General features: G+C 41.3%; 1 protein-coding gene across 1 annotated transcript in view; it reads left to right on the forward strand.

The window, feature by feature from the left end:
• Positions 1 to 17,754, forward strand: part of CPPED1 (calcineurin-like phosphoesterase domain containing 1) — a 48,890-nt gene extending 31,136 nt beyond the window's left edge. Inside the window, exons 3-4 of the mRNA XM_010157447.1 lie at positions 153 to 575; positions 17,448 to 17,754. Coding sequence (XP_010155749.1) covers positions 153 to 575; positions 17,448 to 17,680 — 656 coding nt within the window. The 3' untranslated portion in view covers positions 17,681 to 17,754. The remainder of the gene's footprint in view (positions 1 to 152; positions 576 to 17,447) is intronic.
• The last annotated feature ends 2,951 nt before the right edge of the window (positions 17,755 to 20,705 follow it).

Consider the following 20,705-nt stretch of genomic DNA (forward strand, 5'->3'; position numbering starts at 1 on the left):
AATACTGAAGACGTGTTCTAGATCCCTGCATATTGTCATGATCACATCTAACCTAGAATATTTTCTTATTATGCATTTTTCCATAAACAAAAGCTAACAATGAGGGTAGGAAAAGATAGCATAAACACTAAAATGTGTGTTTGTTTCTATAGGAACCCAATGGAGAAAGGACCAAGAGCAAGATTTAAAGAGTGTTCTGAAGAACACTGACCAGGAGATCCCGTTGGTATTCGTCAGCGGAAATCACGATATTGGCAATACTCCAACAAGAGAAACAATAGATAATTATTGCAAGAACTGGGGAGATGACTACTTCAGCTTTTGGGTTGGAGGTGTTTTCTTTCTTGTGCTGAATTCTCAGTTATACTTCGATTCTTCCAAATGCCCTGAGTTAAAGCAGGCCCAGGATGTGTGGCTCAGTGAGCAACTGGCTGTCGCTGAAAAACATAAATGCAAGCATGTAATAGTATTTCAACACATCCCACTGTTTCTGAGAAAACCGGATGAAGACCACGATTATTTCAACTTGGAAAAATCAGTTCGTCAAGAGATAATGGAAAAGTTTCATAAAGCAGGTATTTTCTCAAATTTTCCTGGTTTTAAATTTTTGTCTTATATTGTTAATGACACTGCTGCCAGACAAAATGCGTTTAACTTAAATGGTACTATTTCCCAGGGACTTTAGATACTGCTTCTTAGCCTCATTGCTCCCCATAAGTCAAAATTATCAACTGACTCTAATCACCTGTAAAAATTACCAAACAAAATTTAAAATTTTGAGTGAAAAGTAAAAAACTATAAGTGAAAAACTCTTTAAAATAAGTAGTAAGGATTGCATTTTGCAAGTACTGATAGATGTAAGACCATCTGAGTTTTTCCTGCCCAAGGAGTGGAAGATCAGGTACTGCCATAAGAGAAAAATACAGAATTTATGTTTTACATAAAACATGGAAACAGAATTCAGAATTACCTTGGAGCTTGTTTTCTCCCACACTGAGCCAATTTTAAACCAAGAGCATAATGTACTCCAGATTTATTCAGTGTTAAAAAGAGTCCTGCTCTGCTAAGATCAATCCTTTGCATATCCATTACTGATAGGGGCCATTTCTGGGATGCAGGGCAGGTGGAACATGTGCTAAGCAAGTATATTGTACCAAATTCCTTAGCTTTGTTTGATGAAACTTGAATGCCACGGAGACAGACACAGTACGCAGCTACTCCTCCATGCTGTTCCCATTGTTTCCTGTTAATTGCCTTCATGTTCCTGGGGTGTGCTAGTCCCTCCAAATTTCCTGCCAGCTTGCCATTGCTGCATCGGAGTGTCATTTTCTCTGTATCTGTACGAGAGCATGTTATTTGGATTACTGAACAGTGCAAAGTGTTTATGATATTGTTCCTAATTTACCATATAATTGTTAAGCCTGGACTCATCCAAAACCAGCCTAATTTCCAAGCCCCGAATCTCCTACTGTTTCCAATCAGTGGGGCCAAAAACTCACAGCTATCTGAGGGCTCTCCAGGGGACTGACATATTTGCAGATTAAAGATTTACAAGTGGTTGTTTCTCCCCTAAGGAGACACGCTGAGAATAGCTCATAATACGGGTTTTGATCTTTGTGCTGGCATCATGATAGCGGAAGTATTGCTGTTGGGACGCTGGGCAGGTAAATGGCTGCTTAGCCACATCCCCGTCCGTTGGAGAGCTTGTCAGCAGGACGGTACCGTACGGGTGTATCCCAGTCAGTAAGTGGAAAGCAAAGTAGTTCTGCTCTAGAATTTTCCATCATCCAGAGGGTTTACTAACATTTGATGACACTCAACACTGGGAAAATAATTAACTAAGAGGTAGAGGAAATTATGCAAATAGTTATCTTGGTACCATTTATCGTTGTTACATTATCATGTTTTTAGAGGGGCATGTCAGACTGATTCTCCCAAAGTGTGTCCAGAGGCTTAACCCAGAGCTGGGTCGGCTTCAAATAATGGGGGAAAGGAAGAGAGAATGGGAAGCCAGTAATAGAAGACAACTCTACGGAAGGAATTCCCAAGCTCCTTTCTGTGCCAGCATCCCATCTGTACCTTCCCTTCATCACTTCCCATTGTGTCCCTCATTCCCATCCCTGTGAATCCCCTGGAAATGGCGCGTGGTTTGGTTCTTTCATGAATATGTTAACGCATTGATCTTTTGCTTGCTGTTTTAGACAGCGAGTGAATGAGTCAACAGGTAACATTTGCAATCCAACGATCCAACATTTTGCTAATTAAATGAATACAGAGAGCAAGCAGTTCAGTGTAACTCAGGCTGCAGAGAAAAATGAGCTGAATCAAAACTTGGCTCAGAGTTTCCTTAGTAACGGGTGCGTTCTGTTTCCGTTTCATTGTTCAACTGGAGAATGGTCTTTGTAAGACCACGTAGTGTTATCGGTGGATTGCAAACAGGCAGTTATCATGGTAGGAGAGATGCAGATAGGCAATGACACCAGTTATTTTCAACCCTCTGCTTTGCCAGAGAATAATCAATTTCAGCACATCTTTAGACACGCAATTGGGTTTCCCCCAGCTCATTTCATACATTCTTGGGGATTAAAACACAGAATGTTGATCGTGAAATCCCAATCTATTTGGCATTTGCTGTTTTATTTTTTTAATTTGGGCTTGCAGTCTAAGGCAGCTAGCCCCTTATGGCACTTAATTTAGAAATTCGCTGTAACTATTTATTCTGGAAAAAGAAAGTCTGCTCTTCGAGTCCAACAGGCTGCTGCTATTCTTCCCCTGAGCTGTCCTCAGTCCTCCCTTCCTTCTTCTCTCTCGCTCTCCGCCTCCCCACTTGAATGCTGGCATGATTCAGTGTTTCCAAATACTCCAAAGGTTTGTTGTGTAATTATGAAAAATTTCGGTGGAACGTGCGTGTTTTAGAGGGTGCTGAGTTTGGCAACGCGGTGTTCTTGGACGGGCATCGTATTTCAGTTGATAACCCTGGATCAGACCTGGAACTATCCCAGTTGTCATGTTTATGCCTTTTCTAAAATTGTCAAATACAGAGCCATAACTCACCTGGTTAGAGAGAGACAAGGAAGGAGGGACAGTCCAGTAATTCAGGTCTTTCCATGAACAAAGAAGTTCACATGGGAATGTGTAGGAGATGAGATAGTAACGTATGGTGACGTTGCAGAGGTGCTTTCAAGTGAGGTATGCAACTTCCGAAAATTACTATTTTAAATTTAGAGCCCAGATCTTCTGTAGTTATTCTCTTCTAACCACTTACGTAATGCGTTTTGTTTAAGTATCCGCTCATTCCGAGCCCAGATAAAAGACTAGCTGTCAAGGCTACATCTGGTACGAAACGCTGAATTACATTTCGCACATGAGAAGTGTCCTTAACAGTTGGGCTAATTAAAGATAAACTCATGTCCTTATGATAAATATTTATAAATTGAAAATCTGGCACTTGTAAACATGCATTACTACTCTGCAGAGTTAAACCATACTTGGAAGCTGCACGTCTAAGAAAGCCTCCTAGCCCATTTTTTTCTTTAGATGCATTATAACAAGTGTTGTCCTTGAAAGTGACTTCAGAGACAGTGAAAATCAACTCAGTTGAGAACACAGCTTACCATTTAAGTGAAAATACCTTTCTGAAAGCCTGTTTGTATAAATTCTGAAAGTTTAGCCTCAGTTGTCAAAGCTCAGTCTCCTGCACACACAGATGCTAAGTACAGAAAAAACCAGTGTGCAGGAGCTGGGAATTAGCTGACCCATCTGTGAGATGCGCTGGAGTCAGTCGACTGCTGCGTGAAATGCATATTCAGCATTTAAGAATTTTATAGTGCTGATATAAATAGGTTTGCTCATAGCTTTGGAGGGAAAATAAATAATGCGGGTAGTGGTCTAGCCAAAACTCTGGTCTGAGTGTCCTGGGTCTTTGATAAACGTAAGTAATAAGTAGTTTTTAAATTAAGTCGTTTATGTAATAGAAGACATACTTCTTCTCACGTATCTCATTCCAGTATAATTTTCTTTGGATGTTGAAGATTTTCTTTCTGTGACGTGAAAAGTACGAGCGTTTTTGTTAACCTGCGGACAATCTTTTTTTGACCTGAAAACCATCACTGACACACTGAAATTGCTTACATGACTTCACACAACATAGTAGTGTTTCTTAATGGCCCTAATGAGCTAAAACAGATTCTAAGCAAATGTCTGAACCTGTTTAAGAGCTTTATTGAATAAAACATAAGTTAATATCTGGTTTTTCACCAATAAAGTTGAGAAGAGAATTTTTGGTTCAGAGTGAGATGAAGAGGTGGTCTGTCTGGGTGAGAGATTTTGAATCCAAGAGAGCATCACTAGGTAATAGATATGATAGAGAAAAGGAAATCCTGTGCAGTCTCCAGCTTTTTTTTAATTAAAAAATTTTAAGTTTGTCTAAATGTCTTCAAAGCAATTTTTCAGCTGTGGTTAAAAAAACTTCATTTGTACATACGGGGAAAAATAACAACCTAACTTTATTAAATGGCATATTTTTTCATTAGATTTGTGAGTGTAGGTGCTGTGACTTCTAACACCTTTACTCGTTAAAAGAGTGTGATACCTACATTCTCCTCTTAGAAGTTTTCTGACAGGAGAGTGGTATTAGAGGAAGAGGCAGCTCTCTTAACATCCACAGCTGAGATATATTGGAGCACTGAATTAAAGCATGGAGTACTGAAAGCTGTTGTTTCTAAAATTTACCAGACAGCGTATGCTATGTTTAATTATTTTCTTTGTTGTGTGATGAAAGTTGACAAGGGAGTAATATTTTCTTCTTCCTGCCATTGAGACCTTGATTTTGGCAAAGCCTATACACCAAGTGAGTAATCTCAGTCCTTGCTTATGTGTCGCTTTGTCAGTCTTTAAGATAATTTAGATTCAAATACTCTCAACTTCACTGATTTAGCTCAACCTTTTTCAACCTTGAAGTTATGCACTTAGTCTGGAGTGACCAAACTTCATCTCTTCTGCATTGCTGTGTGTGAGCAGACCATTCCCCAGGTGTGATAATGTAATCTAGCATGTAGATACACATAGACAGACAATTTTCAGAAGTTCAGCTACCAGTACAAAATACACTGATTCAGATTAGTCTGTAATGTCATTAAGTAATATTTGTTCTTAGAGAAATTTTTGAAATCTCTTTTATCCACTGGGCTGTAGTTTTTGTTGATAAAAACTTCTTTTTGGTCTTTAGGACACAGTAAACCAGAACTGTTTGGAGGTTGTGTTGGGTCTGTGAGAAAGCTTCACTTTCAAATGGAAAAAGTAGCAAAGTCAGGAAGTAAATTCCACTGAAAGGTCCCAAGAGGCATTCACAAAAATGAAGTACCGAGTGACCTTCTACGGACAGCACCCCTACAGGCTTCTTTAGACCAGCACTCTAATTAGGTGATGTGGAATCACCCTCTGGCTGTGCCTGTTGTTTCTCCTCCAATTATGTAGGAGAAATAAGTGAGACTAAGGCCCTTCTCTGTACAGCTGTATTCAGGGTTGTCCTGTATAAAAATGCTTTTGACACAGATACACTTTGCAAACTAATACCTGGTCTCCTGCTTGCACAGACCCGCTGACCAGCATCAAGCTCTGAATTCTTTAGTCTACAAAGCAGATTTCAGGAAGAGTTTTCCTGCAAGTTTATCAGATCACATTCGCAATCAGCGTTACATGGGGTATTTTTATTCAGATGCTTAGGGTGCTGTGTGCTGTAAATTCTAATTATTTGGTTCTATTTCATACACCCAACTCCTCTGATGAAACAGGTAGGATAACACACAGCTGCTGAAGGGCTACATAAAATAATTCTATAGTGTTGCTATTTAAGGTTGACTGAAGAGGTTATGAAATAGAGGGTGTTGATCCCTGACACCTAGCAGTGGGACTGTTTCCTTCTACTGGAGCTCTCGTGGTGGGAGACGATGGAGCATTTTGGAGAACAGGCTCTGAGAACTGTCTGAGCACTGAGCAGTTCTAGTAGCAGTGCTGTGAGTGATGCTCTCGCATCTTTGTTTGCTGCTGGAACACCTGCTTGACAGATGGGGTGATGTGAGCACTCTGAAATAGCAATGAGATAAAATCGATTCTATTGCACACAGAGATTTTGTTTACAAAGACTACTAAATATTATCATCCGCTTTGTAGCACTGGAGTCTTGGAAAAATGATGTACACCACCTGCCCAGGGGAGAGAAAAGGTATGGCAAAAAATGCCTATGGTTAATGTGTGCTCTTGTAGGGAAGCTGAAAGAACATCATTTTGGAGTGCAAAATTGTTCTGAGAACAGGTATTACTGTTGCACCAACCACATTGTTCAGCGCTTGAAAAAGCAGCAGTACACTGCAAGTGACAGGCAGGAAGAAAAGCCAGTTTGTGGCTGATAATCCAGGGGAAGTGCTCGAGATCAATTCACCCTGGTGACTTCAATGATTGTATTTGCCAGAAACAGTGCCTTTTAAAGAATATGTCCACGCATACGTGTGTGGGTGTACACACACACACGTCTCTTATAGTAGCATCTCCCTATGTCTGGATGCTACTTATTTTGTTCTCCTGCCTATGAAAACTCGGGAAGGGTACTAGAGTGTGGGTAACATTAAGGTTTTCCACTCAGTACAATTTAATTTTGTTACAGACCTGCTTCTGTGCCTGTTTCTTTCCGTTTTGGCTCTAATGCTGCTCCTCTCTAGCTCCTGCAGTTTTGGGGACAAATTTATATAGGATCAGCTTTTGCTAGTATATCCTCTTTCTTCAGTACTCGATTGAGTGGGAGGTTTGGCCAGTAAAGCAGTGATTTTTAGATAAGTATGGTTCTATTTTAAACCTAATTTTATTATTAAACATGAACAGCTGTCATAAAAGCACAGTAACTACACCAGAAGGACGATTCCTATAGCCCAGTCTCCTGCTTCTCCTATTAGCCAAACCCTTGGGAAGAGCACAAGACAGCAAAGTGCATAATGATATTTCTTCCAAGTACTCTTCCCATCTCCAACACTTTTTCTGTCGAGGACTTACTTTATCATATTAATGTTACCAATATAGTGCAATTTAGTGACTCTTCTATGGGTTTGTTCAGCTGGGTTTTGAAAACTCTCAGCTGGCACAGCGGTCTGCGGGGAGGGAGTTTCACGTTTCACAGGTATGTGAGGAAATGCCTCCGTTTGCTTGCTCTGAACTTCACCTGTAGTCTGCATTGAGAGCCCTTGATCTGTGCCTGGAATGCAGCGAACGTTGACTCTCGTCTGCGGTTGCTGTAAAAACCAGTTCATTAATCAGCACTTAGAGGGCGATAATCTGACCATGTGATTAACTTCATTGCGCAATCAGAACCACCTTTTTCCCCGTAATTCTCTACAGAGTGTGTGGGAGGAAAAGCAAGGTCCCTCCTGTACCCATTACATATTTATTATGTCATTCATATTGCACTAATTTAGCCTTCCCGCTCTCTTACAGTCTCATTTGCTTTTGCTGAGAAGAGCATTTATTTAATTGAAGGCTCAGTCTAAATAAAGCATGGTACTGATTGCCTGTGCTGATTATTCCAGGCATTCTCTTCCTAATTTGGAAAATCTGCTTGCTTTTCTTTGGTTTATTTTTATATTGGCAATTTTCTTCCTATATTTTTACACTGGCCATAGTGCTGGGCTGGGCAGTTTGGTTTCCAACGGGGGCTGGGCCGGTTGCATTTTGGACATGGCAAACCTGCCTTGAAACGGCTTTTGTATGTTAGGAACTCGAGCTGGAAAACAGCTTCTTCTGAATTCAGGGTTTTTTGGAACAAAGCCATGGAAGTGAGTGTAATTATAGAAATTGGAGTCAGACACCCTGGAGTTTAGACTAGTTCAAGTCTGAATTCCAGCCCAGTGTCATCTGATTGTGTGAGAAAAATTGTTTTCTAGGTGCATGTTTCTTAATGAAAATTATTAATCCTTCACGATAAATATGGGTGCGTTGTTTTCCATCCTGCTTTAACCTATTTGGATTTCTGGATTCGTTGCAACTGCATTTCCTTTGAGACTGGGTCTCAGTCTATATTTCTCAAATTAAACTAGCAAACATCAGATTTTTCAAGAGGTTAGGAAAACAGATGTATCACAAAATCTTACTGTTGCGTTGGCGATTTTTTTCCTCCGTTACCTGGTCTTTCCTGTAGCAATGGAGCGGATACTGTCAGCTCTCACTAACTTTGTCATGTGCAGTGTTGCACTGCAGCTCTTTTATTCTTAGAAGCCGTTGAACCCTGCCACTGGAAACCCTCACACCACCAGAACCTGGAGACTTATGACAACAGTCCTGATTTGGTAGAGGAAATCTTGGCAGTGAAAAGCAAGTCTCTCCTTCACATTGTTATTGAAATACCACTCTGTAGGAAGACATTTGGTGCTTATGACAATTGAACAGCGTAAGCTTTCTGAGTGACCTTCCAAAGAGTGCACTTGATTTCATTCACTTATTTTTTAAAGCAGAGTCGTTGAAAGCCCATGCATCCTCTGCATGCCGACTGTCACCGGGCTCAGGTGTGACATCGTCCTCAACACCCCCGCACCGGCACAGCCTTCATTGCCTTGGGGTGATGTCTGCCCCGGGGAGAGGGATGTGGCCATGAAACCACTCTCCCTGCTCAGTCCTGCCTTAATGGGGATGGATTGATGGATTGGGCAGCCACTGTATTTCCAAGGATAATGTCTGGGTGGTAAAAGAACAGACCGCAGAGAAAAAGAGAAAAAATACAAATATAAGAATCGCCATACAGTTCAGTAGCTTAGTCTTAGAGAAGATGCCCGTTGTCTGTTTAATAAAGCAAAAAGATGACTCTGCTAGCTTTTCACTTTTAAGATAGAGATGTTTTATAATGACTTAAACAAAAAGGCTGGTCAAAAGGCTGATGCAAAAAGAAGCGGTTGTCTGCAGGTCCATCGAGAAGGCAGGCCATGGTCCCCTTTGCCGCAGGTGGCGCTGAAAGCATGCCCAGCCTTCAGGTACCTGCGTTTTTCGATGCTGCACAATACGACAGCACTAGAGTACTCCGTAAGGGAGAGGAGTCTGGGACTTCTGGGACTGCAACTGCATAATAAGCTACGACTGGGATGTAATCACTCTCGGGGGAATTATCCATGAGACACAGCTAAATGCCTTTGTTCTCTTATGGTGCAGTTATGTCAAAATCATGCTGACCCTTTTCCCTGGTGCTGCAGAACTGTTGTTTAGAAGGTTTTTCTGAGTGATAAACTATAATTTGTGGGAAGAAGATGCTGCAATTTTAAAATTCTGTAAAATAACATTAGCTTCTGCTAGCAACGTGCCTTCTGCAGGATATTAAGTATGTAGTTTCTTTTCATGTAATGAACTATTTTCTCATCTGATTGCTGTCAGAATCCAAATCCCCAGCATGCCAACAACTCGGGGTAGCTAAGTTTTCTTTCAAATTTTTTTTGCAGTATCTCCAGGCCTGAAAGAGGTTGTGAATATTTCATATAGGACTCAGTTTCTTTCAGAACATTATTCTGCTTTGGGTTGTTTGGGAACTCAGAAGTGCTGTAGCATGGTCATCATTACAATGATCTCTTCTCGCTCAGAGCTGCTGCAGTCTGCAGGGATGTGGTGGTTTATACGTGCAGTTGCTCCGGAGTCTGGCTGGCCTGGTTATCCCTTTCTGGACCAATCCTTTCTGTGGAGCATCCAAAGCACGTCTCAGGTAGTTGTTTAGATCTCTTTAAAATAACAGTACCCATTACGCCATCTCTGTAAGAGAAGCCCTTGCTAACAGAGTGCTGGTTTGGTTCACAACACCTCAAGAGAGAACCGAGAGAAAATGGGACATGCTCTTGCCATGACTGCTAACTTGGTGGGCTGCCTTTGGAAAGCAGACACTGGAAATAAAGGAGGGGGAAAAGTCTTCAGAGGTGTTTTTGAATTTTCTGTTGAGAAATGTCTGCAATAGAAACCATGAACAAAGTGTTCATATCATTGCGCTTGGAAAAATGTATCAAATTAAAATAGGAATTTTGTTTGAAATTTTTTAACAAGTGAGTTGTGCTTTAAAGGTTCCACTTAAGCACGAGCACACAGGTAGCATCAAAAGTAGCATGCTGATTTACATGAGCTATTAATTACCCTCCTCAGCACTAAGCTCTTCCCTTGCTAGAGCCACTGTGTAGCCTCGCAGTCTGAAGTGACATAATGCAGTGTATAAATTAGCATAAAACCAAAGTACTTATTAACTAACTCCTTTCATGGCCACTCTAATGAAGAATCTAAGGCTTAGTAACATATGGGTGTATTACATCTCTTCAGATGACTCTTGAACAGTCCATGTTTTGGTTGGTTGTTATGTCATGAATTATTTATGATAAATAGGCTGCTTTGGGTCCACAGAATTTGTACCGTAATAGGTATTTCATTCTTTAGTCGGAATGCATTATTCTACAGGGAATCAACAGGAGTTATGATCAGAACTTTGGAAACAGGAGATCTTTTTGTCTTTATGATTCAGCTTTGTCAGATCAGAACTCAGAGGGACTTTCTGTGCTTGATCAGAGTATGATGGTAAATTGCGTGCTGGCAATTTTGGGTTACAAAATCAGAATCGATTCCTGTGTTTAAACCTTTTAATACAAAGGCACGGCTTTTTTTTTGAGATTGATTGATTCTGAAAATGCATGTTTGGTGTACAGGCATGAAGCTCATTGGTTTTAGGTGTTTTCATGATTCCAGCATAGTTTTAGAACAGACCTTGTGTCCAACACTGGATGGTGCCCATCCTGAGTCTCTGGCTTCCAGTCCTGTGCTGATCAAAGATGAATTTGGCAGCTCAGGCCTTTTTTCCCTAGCAGACAGTGGGTAACTGTTGTGCAGTCTGACATCAGATGATGATCACAGTGTGTGTGGTTTGTTTTGGGGGTTTTTATAGTAACTATCTGCACAGACTTTTACTTTATTCTGATTTTAATGCCTTTTTTTTTTCTTTTAATTAATAATCCATTAGGTATGAATAGTGTCTTGCAGTAATGGATCCTGCTTTTTTTGGTTAATGGATACTGTGAAACCTTCAGTCCCATTTAAATTCAAATCACTATGTATTTCATAAAAAAATGAAATAAGGAATGCCTGTGAAGGTGCCATCCTTTGGACATTTATTTACACAGTAGTTTTTTAATATTTCATACAGCTTTTATATCAAAGCTGGGGTTTTTTGTAGATTTTGTTTTGGGTTGGTTTTTTTTGTAGTGGGAAGGGACTGTACCTTCTTGGTATAGCTGGTCGCATTTAACTGACCTGGGGATACCTTGAAGTGGGCTATAAAAATGAGGCCTGCCAGGACACTGTTCCTTCTCACACAGTTTAGGAAAAAAAAAAGGGGGGGGAGGTGGAGAGAGGTTGCTAGCAACTTGACAGTATTACTTCAGAAAAACATCTGAAATGAATAAATCAAATTTGAGTGCATACATCTCTAAGACTCTTTTTATGTTTAAGATCAAAAGCAAGAGCAAAGTCAATTGCCTGCTCGTCATCTTAGTGTTATTGCATTGACTGGTTCAGATTTCCTTCCTATGCTAACAAAAGTGAGTGGAATGCAGCTGAGCGAACAAAAACGTGCTATTGAAGAAAAACAACATCAGGTAGACTTCTATTAATACACAGCAGTGACCTGTTTGTTTCTTTGTTCAAGATGTGACATATCCTAACACAAAAATAACAAGAATTAATACTAGCACTGAAAATAAAAGAGTACCTGAGAACTGAAGTGGGGGCAGAATTTTCCCTGGGAGTTTTCCAAAGCAGATAGGAAACTGCAGCAGAGGCTGCGCAGCTTCGAGCCATAAGGGCTTCTCAGCACTGAGCGCTGTCTGGTGCAATCAGGGTCTGAATGACATACCTATGCTAAAAGGGGGAATTTGGATGAAGGTACCCAGAAACACCAGCTTGGTTGCGCAGAATCTGCCCCCTGTAGCCAACAGGAGATAAAAGAGGTTTTAAATCACAGACTTTCTGGTCTCAGGTATTGTATTTTATGCTTATGAATCACTCTTCAGTTCCATACCAAAATACCTGGCGTGTAGGCAGGTAGCAGACATCGCACGTCACCGTGGCGAAGTTGCAGTAGTTGCCTGAGAAGAAAAAAGCTGCATGATTCGTGGGTCAAACCTTTTCCCTGGAATCTGTCTGCTGTCTAGGATGGGTTTCTCAAAATCTTCCCTTGAATTCTCAGACAATGGGAGATTTTTGTCTTTCTTCCTGTGTGACTAAGGTTTCCTTATTCCTTTGTACCCGCTGTCCTTCGAATTACACTGCAGCTCTGTGTCAGCGTTTGGTTTGTATATATGACACAAAGTCTTGGCTTCTCTTCCTCTTTTAATTTCAAAGAATAAATTCTCTGGATGGTGGGAAGAATATACTTTAGGAACACAGATGCTTCCAGTAAAAAGAGAGCCCTTATTTCCCTGACTGAAAGCGTGTCCATGGGTTTACACCTCACTGTAGTTTTATGATTGTCACTTTTCGCTAACTTTTCATAGACTGACGTAGTTGTGCTTACCTGCAGAAAAAGGGGACAGTATTGAAGAGGAGTTATGTCACTGTAGTAGCACTGTCACTGGAGGCTGATGAGAGTATTTTACAGATGTAGCTGGTGCAGTAATCAAGCAGGCCAAACATGAGGTACCTGAACATTCAATCCTTGATCCTTCGATCAGCTGCCTCTGCAGGGAAGGACCCCAGTGCTGTCGGGTCCGTGCTAGGTGTGAGCCTGGGTGTGGAGTCTAGACTGGACACCGCTGGTTACGTGTGAAGTGCTTGAAGGACAGGGACGTGCTGCAGGCGTGCATCCGTTACAGGGAGCTCTAAACTGAAAGCAAAATGGTAACATCAAGCTTGGTGTGTCCTATGCCCTCCCCAGAAATGACGTCTACTCAGCGTCCTCTCCTCATCCATCAGGGCTTGCTCTTTTAAGGACAATGCCACAAGGCAAGACGGGTCCCGCTTTAATGAGGAGGATGTGCATCAGGGTCCCGCAGCATTCCGTTTGCTCTGTGTGTTAAGAAGCAAGAGGTGAGAATGCTCAGCCCCGCTGTAAGCAGCTCGATGGGCACGTTCTGTCACTGCAGAAATGGATGGAGGGGGTGGAGTGCAGCCTCATGGTTTGGATAGGTGTGCGTGTAATGAAAGACAGAAACAGTACTGCGGCGTGCATTGCTTCAGTGTGTTACATCAGTCACTGTCACAATCTGCAGCGCAGTGGGAGCTGAGAAATGACTGCTGATGCTCAAACTGACTGCAGCATCCGTTGTAAACTATCTTTGTATTATCTTCTTAAGGACCCGAGAAATACCTAGAAAGTACAGTACATACGGGCTCATAACAGAGCCCCTTATGTCACAGGGCTTTTGTATTCCACCGTCGGCGTTTGAGGTATTCTGACTGGGTTTCTCCCAAGATTTAAAAAAACCCAAACCCAAACTGTTTTGTCCTGCAGCGGAGTCAGAGCAAGCTCTGAAAGTTCCTGTGCTGGCTGACTTACAAGTGTAAATCATACAGCAGAGAAATGAGCAAGTTACCCTGCGCAAAGAGAATTGGTACCGATAAGCTGAAATGGGGTAACGGCCCAGTTCTAGGTGACAGTGACCCTACACCACTATTCACTGGAAAGGTAACTTCATTCCTTGTTTTCCACCCTGAGTCATTTGCTATTTGAGAAAGGTTTGGATTTTGAAATGTGAAAGCCTGCATAGCTTTTACCAGGCACACAGCAGAATAATTTATATTTTGCTTTCCAAGCTGCTTAATTTTTAACTGTATTTTGAGCCTGGTTTATGTATTTTATATCAGTCTTCAAATCACTCCCACGAAAGCAAAGGATTGATGTAGCCAACTGTCTTAAGACAGGTTCACCTACCTCCCTTTTCATGCAGTCCCTGTGAAAGAGGCCTACACCTACTGCAGGAGAAAGGGTGGAATGTTTTTCTGGCTAAAGAAATAAGGATTTCCTGATGAAGTTATAGTGTGTTCCTAAAAACAGCTCTCTGGCTTTAAATCACCTCTACTCTTGTCCAGAACTCCTGCTGTCTGAAGGCAAAATTGGGTGTTACTAGCTTTTTTTTTTTTTAAACATCATTTAAGGTTATAGTATCTCACAAATTCTCTGGCCTACCACTTGAACAGGACCGAGCCATGGGTTACCTTTTGTGTTAAGCATGGAATGGCAGATTGCTGGTGTGTATGGAAAATAACGAATGAAGTTTGGTAGCGACATCAGTGTCCATCCCTGGGTTGCTCGTTATTCTGTAACAATGAAAACAGTGGTTGAAGGGTAATTATCAGTGCTGTGTATTTAAGGACAGCTTTCAGCCTGGGGTGGGGAGCAAGACCTTGGTGTGTCCAGCAGAAAGGGGTGCCATAGAATCCCAAACAGTTTGGGTTGGAAGGGACATTAAAGACCACCCAGTTCCAACCCCCCTGCCATGGGCAGGGACACCTTCCACTAGACCAGGTTGCTCCAAGCCGCATCCAGCCTGGCCTTGGACACTTCCAGGGATGGGGCATCCACAGCTTCTCTGGGCAACCTGTTCCAGTGCCTCCCCACCCTCTCCAGGAAGAACTTCTTCCTGATATCCAATCTAAACCTCCCCACTTTCAATTTAAACCCGTTCCCCCTTGTCCTGTCACTACAGGCCCTTGTAAAAAGTCCCCCCCATCTCCCTTGTAGCCCCTTCAGGCACTGGAAGGTGCTATAAGGTCTCCCCGGAGCCTTCCCTTCTCCAGGCTGAACAAGCCCAACTCTCTCAGTGGCACTTGCCCCACGTGTGCGAGGCTTCACTCTGCTCTGCTGTCCTCCTCAGGAACAGGTACATGTGTACACCTTTGCTTGTTATTTCACTTTTCAATATAAAGACAATTATGTTCAGATCTGCAGAATAGTGCCAACAAAATATTCTTCTATTCTAGCACAGCAGTTTTAGGCAATATAGCAAATTTACAGGAAAGGTTCACTTTTATAAGTAGCCAGTTATTTTGTTAGCCCACTGGCTATCTAGTCATGGTTGTCAGGGAATACTTTGTATGTTTTTGAGTGACTCAGTATTAATTTAATGTATTTTTAGATGCTTTATGTAGAACCACCAGAGTGTCATTATGATTAAGGACTACACAACCTACTGTATTTTAGTAGAGAAATCACACTTTAGGTGCGTTTGAAAATTCTTGAATTGTCATTAACACTACTGTAAGTCAGCACCACATATAAACACTTTCTGTAGCAACATATAAAATTAATTTACATGTTTTGCACTTGATGATAAACATCAAAATTCCCAGTATTTTCAGCCATCTGGTCCAGTAATTTTTCTGTTTTACAACAGTATAAAATAGCATTAGATGCAGCTTCAGGAAGCTGTAATAGTCTGAAATCCAAGGATCTTAGACTGATCATGCCAAAAATTAATCCCAAAACCTGTTTGTAAAATTAGCTATTTATACTAACTCTACATTTTCATTCAAAATGAAATATGCATCATCTTAAATTAGGAAGCAAGCTGATGAACAGCTTTTTGCCAAACTGTGACTGCTGTTGACAGTGATGCTCAGCTGTAGCTCTCAGCAGCGCCTGGAGTGGCTAACGGTGGAGGATGCTGGCACAATCTGGAACTGAGAGGCTGGTCTACGACAGCACGTCCGTCCTTGGGAAGACAGATTATCAACTCTGTTCTTAATTGTTTTACAAACTTTGACATGAAAAATAAGTACACCGCATCAAAACGACTTTGTTCTTTACCTTTTGACTTGTGAGATTAAACAAGGTTTCATTATTGTGTAGTAATAAAAAAATTGATGAAAATTTATAAAACATCAAATGGGGAGGGGAAAATAATGTGTTTGATATCATGAATTTGACCTGTAAAGACAATCAGAAAGGCCATTCAGAGTAGGGAATACAGCTTCTGCCAATTCGGTTTATTTTTGCAAGGCAGAAGAAACAACAAGTGGAAATTTCTGGTTTGGAGGTGGGGATATCAGAATTCCACTTAATTTGAAATTGTTCAAAATTTCTGCAGGAATCCCCTAGCTCCTGAGGAGCGTGGCAGGAAAGCAGTCCTGCCATATGGATCATCCTTAAAGGTTGGTCAAAATCAGATAGGATCGGCAAACTCAATTATCTTTTGTTATATTATCATATTCTGAAGAAAGGGAAGAATGGTTGGACTTCCTCAAGTATTTGTTTGGTTAATCAATTAGACAATAATTCAGCCAAGGATTTCAAAGTACATTATAAAGCCTTCAATATGGAGTAAGTTTGGCCTGTTTACCTGCTGCTGCTTGTCATTTAGCTTTTCTTCTACTCCTGACCAAGCCTGGGTGACACTTGCATGCGAGCTACCCAGAAATTTTCCATACAGCACACTGTTGTCTCCTGCAACAGAGCAAATGTATGTATTTCTTTACAAGTCTACAATGGAGTGATTTTTTACCCCAATATAGTCCAAAATAAAACCAGTCTATTAAAAAAAAAAAAAAAGAAACAAACAGCCCTAAGTCGTTAAACATACAGAGGGAATCGGAATAAGCCTGCCTTGTTTGCACCCCGTGCTAGGTGAATGATAATTCATGTCATTACCAAGCCTGACTCCTCTTGCTGGTTGTCAAACCTTTCCTTTTTTGGCTGCTCTCATCTTTCTTCCCTTCTTATAACTCACCACATCTTCTGCTTATTAGGTTTCTTTGATGTACCTGGCTCTATTCCATCTGTGATAACTCCCCAGTGTCTTTGGGAAAAGATTACAAATATCTTACATTTTTCATTTGTTTGTCTTGACTTTTTTTTTTTTTCTTTTTTTTAAGGTCACTGGCCTTGGCTGAACAGGTTTACAGTCTCCTTAATTGACAAATACAGCTCCACACTTCTTGGCTTTCAACTCACATTTCGGTAGCATCATTCTTTGGGCAGTTATCTATTACTGAAAGTTTTTTCTAATTTTATCAGCTTTCAAAAGGCTGTTTCCCTCAGCTTCCCCTCTGGTGTTTTCTAGCCAAAGGAGTAGCGAGGTGACAAACTCACCTTGCGATAAGCGCAAAGACACTGGAGTCCAGTAACCTGAAACAGAGCTAGTGAAGCATGACAATGTTTTTGCTAATTTTTTATTATTTATTACTACTAGAATTATTTATTGCTCTTTACTAATTACCTGTTTGAAATGCAAGTGCCGGTAAATGGTTTCCTTCTATTTTTATGCTTTATGAACCATTATAGAATGAAGGTAGACATGTCACCTGTAGCTGTGCTTGCCATAGAACTTCCTCCGCAGCCCCAGCAGCTGCGTAAGCCCCAGCCTATAACCTCAGCGGTGTCTGGTGCTGTAAACACACTTCATACGCAAACTGCAACTGCTAACTAAGTATGTGCTCTCCTTTTTCTTTTTTTCTACCAGGCATTAAAGCGGTATTTTCTGGACATTACCACAGGAATGCTGGAGGGTCCTACAGAGGACTGGAAATGGTGGTTTCATCAGCAATAGGATGCCAGCTGGGAGAAGATCCGCATGGGCTGCGAGTGGTTGTTGTCACAGAGGAGAAGATTGTTCATAGATACTACAGCTTAAATGAGCTGAGCAGCCAAGGCATCGAGAAGGAGCTGCTGGATATGCTTGCTACGCAGAACTAGGCTATGTCGAATGATGACATCTTGTTCTGTGTGAGACAAACAGAAACAGTTTCAGAAAGTTTCCCCAAGCTGAAGGTGAGCAGCTCTCACTTTGGTGTTAACCTCAATAACATGAGGGTTGTTGACAGGCTTCTCCTCTTGAAAAGGAGGCCTATGAGGAATGTGGAAGAACAGCAGAACTAATGTGGAATGTATCACTGAAAAGAACTGTTCTGAGAATGTTTACCTTGCTTCTAGTTTAAGACTTTCTCACTAGGGAGAAAGCGTATCAAAGAGAGCGAGCTGTAGCTTTAACTCAAGCCTAATTTAGTTCTGTATTTGAGAGGGTATTTTAAAACCAATAAATTTTGTCATTTCTGTTACACTCTGGACGATATAAATGTGTCATTTATATATTTATATTAAATGTTTTTACTCTGTAAAAACATATCTCAGAAACTCCGGCTCCCACTGACTTTTAGCAAGGTTTGGATCAGACTTGGTCGTGTTTTCTCCCATTTCCCATACTTCATTTTCTTAGCTCTTCAGAGCCAGCAGCAGGAGAGCAAACACGTTCTGCTTTGCCGTCACAGCTTGGCTTTCCATTGTATCCCACTCTGTGTAATGAAAGTCTGTAAATGAAGCCATTACAGGTGCCACTGACAGAAACTGGACGTGGAAGAGCTATTTGGCTTTTGAAATTTAACTGCCATCAATGAGCGCTTCAGCTTCATAAGCTGGACTGATTGCCTGGGGAGAATGTTCTGTACAGAATACTGTCAGCAGAAGTCACTGTGTTGATTACTAGACAAGGGGAGAGCTTTGATTTCCAAATGCAGTTTAAGAGTGCCTTACTGCAGTATTACACAATACTGAATGTTGAAAACCCTAAATAGTATATTTTCTTCACTGGAATAAGTTTAAAAATACATGGTATGGAAAGAAATTTATGTGTTGCAATCCACCTGTTTATTTTTGGCAATAGTGTCTGATTTGTTTACTGTTAAATACAAGAAAAAAAGTCTTCGTGTAGTTAACACATACCTGTTTTTAAGTATTTAGTTGAACATCATTATAGTCCATGCCAGAGACCATCTAGAAATAGACACAGTGCAGCTTTAGCACCTGAAGAGGGAAGAACAAAACCAATACTGGCTGAAAAAGTCACGCATTCTGTCTGGTTTTATGTGTCCTGGCATACAGCATTGTTCCCTAGAGACTATTACAGGTATTTAAATAGGGTGAGAGATGGAATGCTGCGCTGAAGAGTCGGGGTCGTTACGTTTTAGTCACAACGGTTTATCTAGGGGGCTCCTCTAAGATGTGTGGGCCTCCCGAGGCTCTGACATCACCTCTGCAGCATTGCCCGGCACTAGTGAAACTGAGAGCCGTACCGGCAGGTGGACGGCGCCAGATGTGCACTGCTGTCCCACGGCAGCAACCTAAGCACAGGTAACGTTTGATTCAGAAAGGAAGTTATTTTGCTCTTACTCTCCACCTGGTTCCGCATAGTTGGGCGTTTTCAGAGTCTCATTTTCAAGGGAACAGCTGGGAAATGAGAACTAAGGCTAGATTCCTTTGAGACAGGTAGGTACCCAAGTGGCAGTTTCATTGGAAGTTAAGCACCCACTAGTTCAGATACTGGTTTCAAAAATCTCTGTACTTCGATACCTTTTAAGCTACTTACTACTTTCAAAATGTGGTCTTACATTGCAGGGAGCTCTTTAGTAATCACAGCTAATTAACGATTTCAGGAAGGAGATGATGCTAGTTTCTGTTTTGCAGAGAGAAGAATAGACCGGGACTTAAATCTTCCAAGTTAGATTAAATTGTAAGGCTGAAGAAGTTCAGCAGAGGGAATGTCCAGGAGGAACAAGTTGTGTGCAGAGGTATCACTTGGTAGCCTGGATGACGTTCTGATGAACGTGATGGTAGCAGAAATGAAGGAACAGCCTCTCTGGTACTTGGTCCTTTTCAAGCCCAGGCCCTGCTCCAGTGAGTTGAGAATTCCGGCACTAGCCCCAGATCGGAAGGGTTGCCCAGCATTTCAGCAGTTGTCCATTTTGCCAGTGTCTGAGTTTGAGAAGCGTTGTTTAAGCACACATATCAAACCTTTTGGCATCCCAAAATGTAAGATAGTGGGAAAATAGATAAAATCTATTTCCCTTGCAATGCCCGTCACTTCAAAACATTTCCTATTCTGAATGACAACTCCCCTCGCTTCTCATCCGGATGAAGTGGATGCAATCCTGAGTAACAGATGGAAACACATCCTCATGCACAGAGTACAACCATGGGAAGGATTTTTAGCCATAGTGTGCTGCTGGACATTACTGCATGAAGCAAAGAGTTAATAAGAATGTGCTTTTATACCAGCATAAAAGACAAATTTTGTTTGATCACTCTTCTTGCCATAATTAGCTGATTTAGAATTAATACTGATGCCTTAACTAATTTGAAATGGCAGAGGTCCTTGTGGTCACAGTGCCTCATTTTGTTTATGTAAAGAAAAATAATTCATAGTATGTCAAATTATGAAACAATCCACCCATGGAGACAGTAATTATCCTTTAAGCAAACATCTTTTGATGTTGAGGACATTAGTTTTGTACCTCCAGCAGGGCTGGTAATTGTAACGCTGTCAGCATATGACTGGCTTTAAAGCAAGATGTCACTAAAAGTTCAAACTGCTGATGAAATAAGAGCAAGCGAGGCCTCATTCATCTCTGTAGACTCAAAGGGTTGGGCAGAGAGGGGGAGGGAAAAAAAAAAAATCAAGTGACCACAATTCATTTTGGTTTCCTGGGGGCAGCTAAAACGCTGAGATAACCCCTGGTGACTCTTATTAACTGTGGAAAATTCCTATTAGAACACCAGAGCAACGTGTGAAAGTGAGCAAATGCTGCGCAATTAAGTATAATCTGAGGTGGAGCCCTAGGAACAGGGGGCAAATTACTGACAAAATGTCTCAGAGATCAATCTTGGGATGCCAGTTGCAGTGTGAGCGACAAATTTAAGAACACACTTCCGTATCTTTCAAAAAAAG

This window comes from Eurypyga helias, unplaced genomic scaffold, assembly GCF_000690775.1.
Source record: "Eurypyga helias isolate BGI_N326 unplaced genomic scaffold, ASM69077v1 scaffold6328, whole genome shotgun sequence".
Lineage (NCBI taxonomy): Eukaryota > Metazoa > Chordata > Aves > Eurypygiformes > Eurypygidae > Eurypyga > Eurypyga helias.